We start from the raw sequence: 7,854 nt of genomic DNA, 5'->3' as shown, positions 1-7,854 counted from the left end.
TTTTTTTTTTTTTTTCCCAAATACATACTTCATGCAAAGTTGCTATTTGTTTAAATAAGTTATAAAAGTTGATATCTCAGGCTACAAGAAGCTGCAGTCTTGGTTATTCTTTAGTTGGCAGGCACTGTACATACAGACTGGGTACAGACACATGCCAAATCTGCTTTGCATTGCTTTTTGCATTGTACAATTCACAAATCTGACATCATTAAAGCAGTTAGTTACCTTTGATGGAAGGTTGCAGTGAGGCCACCTACATTTATCAAACAAGCAGCTGGTTAAGATAACAAGTATGCTCCCCCCCCTTCCCCCCCCACCCCCCGGCGCTCCCCAAAATGCTATTATCTGTCACACGGTGCTTCTCTGAAGTGGTTAGATTTGGTGCGCACATTAATGTGCAAATGTGTTGCCATAGGAACTGCAGCCTCCATTACGCCTCAATGACACCATTCAGCAAAAGCCAAAACTAAAAATAATAACAACAACAACAAAAAAAAAAACCCTTAAAAATAAAATTAAAAACAAACAAACAAAAAAAACCCCAAGAAGGCAGCAAAGAGAAAGTCCAACGCACATGCGGAGTCTGGCCCAGGGCTGCAGGTTACGCGTGGCTACAGAACAGCGCAAGAGATATTTAGGTTTGATCTTAACTTCACGCTATGGTACAACGGGGCTCAGAGTTCAGCCGGTCCGAGTCTGTGCTGGCTTAGGAAGGAGGGGGGGGGAATGGAGCGGAGTCGTGGTTACCGGATGCACCCAGGGTCTCTCAAACATTTGGCAGAATGAGGCACATCCAAAAAAAGTGCAACACCAGTGCCGTGGTGGCGGTGCGATGTGTTTGAGTGCGCGCGCTTTCCTCTTCATGCATCGTAGCAAGCGGGTTGGGGCGGGGGGGGAAGGGAGGCTGTTTGCCCCCCCACCTTTTCTTTGAAAACTATTAACCTGTAAATAACGGTAAGACAAATGCATATTCTACTTACTGGTGCATGAAATACTGAAAACTGCATTCAAGTAATATTCCTGCACTATTATGAATGCATGACTATGTTATCTTACACTTGGAAAAGGAGAAGACTATGTACACCAGAGCAGTGGTACAATTTTGCAGTTAAAGTTCCTGTGCTTTACGGAGGTACCTGGGAAGGAGAGGCCGCCGCTCCGCTCCGCCCCGCCAGGTCGCAGGACTCCCAGCGCCACCGCCTACAGCATGCGAGGAAGGAGCGCTGCTCGGCCGGACGATCGAGCTGCACGGAGCAAACCAAAAGATGACGTGAGGGAACAAAAACTCAACCCAAAATTGGCAAATCAACAGTGACGAGAAATAGAAGGGCAATTTATTATTTTTGAAGGGGGAGGAGTTAGGAAAAAAAAAAATTTCTTTTTTTTTCGTTTGGTTGGTTGGGTTTTTTTTTTTTTTTTTTATTCTTCCCGCAGCTGCAGGCGGTAGCGGTGGTAGCGGAGCTGGAAAAACATTCTCTCCAGTAAGGAACGCGTCATCCCCGGCAGGGCGTAATGTTCGACAACACCCACGTGCTTGAACCCCAAGGACTCGTAGAGCTTGTGGGCTGCCATCTTCACGGCCGTGGTTCCCAGCACGACGGAGGAGTAGTTGTTGAGCATGGCAAACTCCAGCACTTTGCGGCCCAGGGCCTTGGCGATCCCTTTGCCGCGGTAGTTGGAGTCGACGGACATGCGGCGCAGCTCCACCGTGTTGTCCTCCTCGTTGCCCCGCGCCGCCACGATCCCCACCACGTTGCCGTCCAGGACGGCGACCCAGAAGCAGGAGCCTGCGGGAGATAAAGCAGCACATGTCGCTGCTGGCCACCTTGGGCAGGCAAAACAGGCAAGGTACCCGCTCATGAACACACCGATGGGAGCGGGCTTGGGGTCAGGAGTCACCTCTCTGTCACACATGGGGACTAACAACCTCCATAGATAAGGACCAAACTTTCTTTTTCCTTGAGGCTGTGAAGGGAATGTTGTTTTCCTGAGGAAAACACACAGGAAAGTCGCTGCAAACCAAAGCATGAGATTCCTAGGGACCAAGTGTTATAAAGCACATTTGGCTGCCATCACAGACAGGTAACGATCCCCAGCTCATGGTGGCACACGATGGGGAACTTCTGACCTGCACACAGTTGCGTTATCCTGTCCCACCACTAACTTCACTGCAGTGAGTCCTGGATCCCCCCCAGCCCAGCACAACCCAACTTTGGCTGCCTGTTGCATCCCACCTTGACACCCAGCAGCAGAACAGGTTTTGGTGCCAAACTCCTCCTCTACTAGGAGCCATGCTTCCAGAGGCTCTTGTCTCCAGGCGAACAGCTCGCCTGCGGTGCAGGCAGGGCATCACCAGGCTCATCAGCCAAGAGCCACGGCCGTGCTCTGGGCAGACCCCTGGTCTCCAAAGCGAGCAGGACTGGCTGCACGCAGGCAGGGAGCCCAAGGAGGGAGAAGCACAGGGTGGTGCACAAAGCATCCTTGGTGATGGGGGAGGGCAGGACCTGACCCAGATGCCAGTGAGGGGAGGGAAAGGCTGAGCCCCTTTTCCCGGTGCTGTGGCGAGAGGCAGGGAGCCAGCTCGGAGCAGGACGGGAGCCCCTGTGCCAGGGCACAGCAGGCAGGGCTGGGACACAGGGAGGTGGTAGAGCCTCCCTAGGCCTGGGAAACCTGTGCCTGCCGTGGGCCAGACACCCAGCCATGGTCCCAACCCTTGTTGGGACTCAAGGATGTTGCTTTTTGGGTGCAATACAAGGGCAGCCCTGATGGCTCAGGGCTCCCAGGAAAGGGGGCAATGCCACCCAGCCCTCGGCACCCAGGTGCTGGCATGATTGTTTCCCCTCCTCAAATCTCAGCACCTTCCCACCACTGCAAACAGCGTGCAAAGGAGCACAGAAAACATTCTGGAAGACATGCCACAGGAAAGGCAACCCACCGCAGAGACATTGCTGCAAGCCCCCAGGAGCAGAGAGGACCATCCCTCTTCCCCAGGGAGCCTTTGCCCTCAGCCAGCACCCAAAGCTTGTTCCCAGCTGTGACTGCAGCCTCGCCAGACCAACGGGGCTGGCTGCTGCACCCCGACGGGAGCTGGAGAGCCACAAGCGCTGCTCCGCACCCACAGGGACAGCACAAGGACCTGGCCTCCTGCAGCAGCCTCCTGCCAGCCCCTTCTCCAACCCAGGAGGCCTGGCTTGCCACTGACCTCCCCCACCATGTCTGGATACATGAGTGTGTCCCCCTCTTGCGGGCTTCAGGGGTTCAGTGCAGCACTTGCCTAAGAGGGTTTCAAATAGAAAATCCAAACTGGGCAGCATGATGAGAAACTAGGATCACAAAAGCCAACAAAACACCAACAGGGGAAAATGCCATATATACCCCTCAGAAAGGGGGGCACAGCCAGGATCAGGCTCACCCTCCCCTTTTTTCCCAAAGTTTGGGGTGCTCATGGCCAGACCCCCATTACTTTGGAGCTGCTGCTTCTCCTCTGCTGGCAGGTGCCAGGCGAGAGCATCTGCAGCGTTAGCTTGGATATTGCTTAATTAACACCCAAGAAAGCCACTATTCAATTACAGCAGCTAACGAGGGGCACTCACAGGCCTCTCACCAAGAAGGCCTTTCAGCGCTCAGGAGGAACATGGCTTCACCCAGAGGAGGAGGATCTTCTTCCCCAGCACGAAGCAGAAGCAAACCCGACTTGGGCGGCAGCTCCATCTTTAGCATCAACCCTGCCAACTGCCCCGACCCAAACGTGTGGCACATCTCCAGAAGGACCGGCATTACGCAGCGCGGATGGGGGCTCAGGCACTGCTCCCCCTGCAAAATAGGAGCGGGGATGGAAATGAATAAGGCGACTCAGAGTCCTTGGTTACTGAAGGAGAGCAAAGCACGGGGCATCGTGCTGCTGCCTGCGGGACACATTCACCTCCCGACTTGGCGAAGCCGTCGGAAGGAGAGGGCTGAGGTCTTCTGTGCTTCCCCAGGGCACAGCCCAGCTGCCGAGGAAAAGCCGGGAACAAACGGAGCGCGGGGAACAGCCCAGGTTCAACCCAGCACGCGGGGCTCGTCCCCGCCTCCAGAGCGACGTGCAGCTCCAGCAACGCTCGCTTTTGCTCCCGCTGCGAGCAAGTCATCACGCCGTCGCTATCTAGGTCAACAGCTAATTTTTAAAACACCGGGACCCATCTTGACCCATTTATCACAAACAGTTGTCTCTCCTCCATCGCCGCGTTGACAGCGTGGCTTGCTCCCCTGCATTCACCTGGGTCTCAAAAATGTAATTTATTCAGACATGACCCCCAGTGAAGACCTACAAGCACTGAAACCCGGCAGCCGCCTTCCCTCCGAATACAGATCGCAGGGCTGAGAGCTCACCGCTCTCTGCTCCGCAGCCCTGTTTTTAAATTGCTCGTCACACAGCAGCTCTGCCCCACGCACCCCCCCAGCCCATCCATCACGCCTCTGGCCGCACGGCAAGCACACCACGAAACCTGGGCCATGGTGATCCTCACCCCTACATGCACAGCCACTGATTTCAGCTCCTGTGGCATAGCCCTTAAAACTGGGATTCATGAGTTCCCCACATCCAGGGAGCAGAGATGAGAAATAACTCTTGGGGATGCTGCCCTGGGGGCACACAGTGCTGTCCCCCAGTGCCCACCTGGTCCCCAGGCAGCCCCAAAAAGTGACACAAAGCGGCCAGCAACTGGTGCCCACCAAGAGCCACCATGTCCCTGCCACCCAGCCCTATGTGCGGCAACTCCTCCTGGAGCTGCTTCTTCAGCAAGACTGGCTCATCTTCCTCAGACCAGAGATACCAACCTAGGTTCCTCTTGGCTCAAGGTTACACAATTACTTCCCTGATTGCTTCCTGCTTTTATTCCTGATTTTCCCTTCTTGGCAAGCTCCTCTCCTCTGTGCCCACCAAGCCTGAGAAGCTGCTAAAGCTCAACCAGTAACACACTTCCCACCTTTGTAAAACAGCACGCTTCCAGTATTTTTAGGTCTTCTGCCTATTTAAACCCCAAATCTGGATGTGCCCACCATGGCAGCAGGGGCCCTTCGCACCCCCGGCCCCCTCTGACCACCCTCCAGGACGGAGGCCGTACCCTCACACTCGGCCATCCTAGAGGGGACCAGCCCGGTTGCACGCAGCATGATGGCAAACCTGCACTCCTTGTTAGTTTTTACTTACAACTTTAAAGCTTAATTATAATGATTTTGAGTTCAACGTGAAAAGAAATAGTATCTGGCACATCTCCCAGTGTGTGTTGTGCACGCAACGCTTATAATTAGCAGCAGACAGGACACATCTGCTCAAACAATTGTGAGTTGTATTTGGCTCTCATTTACACCAGTGCCATCAGTCCCCAAGACTTTTACCCTGCCGCCCACCCCATGTGTGCGCCTGCTCTGAGGGTCACCAGTGGCTAGATCCTTCAGCCTGCTAAAAACACCTCACGCTTCCAAAGGTGGCTACAAACCCAGGAGCAGCTTTCACCCACGGGGCTGTCAAATCCCTCCCTCCATGGAGCTACATCCCATTGGCATGGGGATTTGCTGCCGAAGGCTGTTTTGGGGTCCCACCACATGCTGCTGACCTTGGGCTGAGACCTCCTCTCCTCTGGGCAAAACCTCCAGTTGCAGAGCAGGAACCCTGAAGGTCTTCAGTTTGCTTTTTACCTAAACTCAATGTTTTCAGCAATTCTCGCCAGCTGCAGCTCCTCACCATGCCTACTCTTCCAGCAGCACTTGCTCTGGAGCAGGGTGGAAGCACCCTGGGAAAAGCACCCCACACTGCCATTCCCCAGGGCTGGGGGGGTCTCTTTCCCCTCTCTTCTGGACCACGGGGATTGACTCAGAGCCTGTCTTGTTCTGCACTTTTGCATACCTAGGGTGAAATAAAATTAATTTCATCTCACCTGTCAGTAATGAGCAGCAGCCTTATTGCTTGCAGCGCTATTAATAGCGGGAGCTGACGTTTTACTCTCTCACACGGCTCTCTGAAAATAATCACTGCTGCAAAGATAAACACAAACCCCAAGAGCTACAACTCTCCCTGCCCTTCAGATACTCATCTTGTGGCAGCGTCTCTTGTCTCTGCCTTCGCTCTCACCTGCCTCCATCTTCTGGGGTCCCCCTGCCAACTCTCCCTAGAGGCACCCAAAGCCCTTCCTGTTCACCCTACCCTATACTCCTCTCTAGCTTTTTGACCCTGCAAGAAAATTTACTCCAAGGTCTGTTCTTCATGGACGTCTCGCATTTAACTCCAGCTGCCCTGTGAACACCAGCCTGGAGTACTGGAGTTTCCTACTGGAGACATTTGTGGTTTCCAGCCAAGCACCAAGCCTCTTTGCAGCACTGTCCCTTGCCTCCCAATCTGACTTGGCCCCTCCAGGCTGCCAACAGGTGAAGGTGAGGAGAAGCAGCCATGGAAAGCCCACCACCGCCTTGCTTGGCTCTCTCCACTCCCCCAGCCCACTGCCTCCCCACACAGAGTCTCAACTTCAGGAACTTGCAGGCAAAAGCCACAATGAAGGAAGACACTGTTTACAATGAGGGGGGTGAGACAGCAGAACAGGTTGCCCAGAGAAGCTGTGGGTGCCCCATCTTTGGAAGTGTTCAAGATCAGGTTGGACAGGGCTTTGAGCAACCTGATCTACTGCAAGATGCTCCTGCCCATGGCAGGGGGTCTGGACTCGATGGTTAAAGGTCTCTTCCAATCCAAACCATTCCATGCAAACAAAACCTCAGGATGCTTACATCTATGAAAAAGGCACACAACAGCTGTGACGTGTAACAAGGAACATGGCTTGGGGTTGTTCGTGCTTCACAGCAAGGTCAGACATGGATCCCGAGCTGGCGGCATCCAGGGCCTGAAAGCTCACACGATGGCAGTGTCTTTCTGCTCTAAATTTAAGGATGATTCCCAGCTTCTGAGGACCAAACAGGAGCATTCTGCTAATCCGCCCACCCCTCTCCAGCAGCACAAGCTGCCCTCGGGCCCCACACATGGCTGTGTGCCCCATGCCCCGAGGACCTCCCCGAAGCGGTGGTGCTGCGCTGGCCGCTCATCCTCCACCCCAGGCACCCACTGCTCCTGCCCGAGGCGCCCATGCCCTGTGATCCCCCCGCTGCGCTCGCAAGCTTCCTCTCCTGCTCTCCTCCACCGTCAGGAGCTGCGCAGCTCTCCCCCACGCAGCCGACGAGGATGGTGGGTGAAAATAAATTCATTTATTTTTTGCTGCAAATTCTTCTACACCCTTCGGTGAATAAAAAGGCCAGTGGGTGGATGGGTGGAAAGATGGGAGCCAAAAGCAATAGCAGAGAGTACTGCTAGAAGAGAAGGGGAAAATGAGACATCAGCCTTCCCCACCAGTATGAGCCCTGCATGATTGCCTGTAGCAGGTTCCCACGTCTTTCCTAAGCCCCTTAGTGCTTGAGGACCGCTACCCCAAAACCCAGGAATTTAACATTGTGCATTGCCCTGACAAAACGAAGCTCTGTCTGCCAGGTGCTTTTAAAATCTGTTGCTTTCTAGTAAATTCCACCATTTCCACAGGAGCAAGCAAAGCTCTGCCACAGCCCTGCATGATTGCCTGTAGCAGGTTCCCACGTCTTTCCTAAGCCCCTTAGTGCTTGAGGACCGCTACCCCAAAACCCAGGAATTTAACATTGTGCATTGCCCTGACAAAACGAAGCTCTGTCTGCCAGGTGCTTTTAAAATCTGTTGCTTTCTAGTAAATTCCACCATTTCCACAGGAGCAAGCAAAGCTCTGCCACCTCAAAACGTCCTGAACCAACATTTGGGTCCTCCCCTGCGCCCACACCCATGCATGGGGGGGGGGGGGGGGAGGG

The 7,854-nt window shown here is 53.9% G+C and overlaps 1 protein-coding gene across 1 annotated transcript in view; it reads right to left on the bottom strand.

Annotated features, from left to right (window-relative positions):
* Positions 1–1,419: 1,419 nt before the first annotated feature.
* Positions 1,420–7,854, bottom strand: part of NAT8L (N-acetyltransferase 8 like) — a 27,544-nt gene continuing 21,109 nt past the window's right edge. The window contains exon 3 of the mRNA XM_009643220.2: positions 1,420–1,787. Within this exon, the coding sequence (XP_009641515.1) occupies positions 1,420–1,787 (368 nt within the window). The remainder of the gene's footprint in view (positions 1,788–7,854) is intronic.

Source organism: Egretta garzetta, unplaced genomic scaffold (genome assembly GCF_000687185.1).
Source record: "Egretta garzetta isolate BGI_Z169 unplaced genomic scaffold, ASM68718v1 scaffold107, whole genome shotgun sequence".
Taxonomy (NCBI): Eukaryota; Metazoa; Chordata; class Aves; order Pelecaniformes; family Ardeidae; genus Egretta; species Egretta garzetta.
Note: the sequence above shows the minus strand (reverse complement) of the source record. Positions and strands in the feature narration are given on the sequence as shown.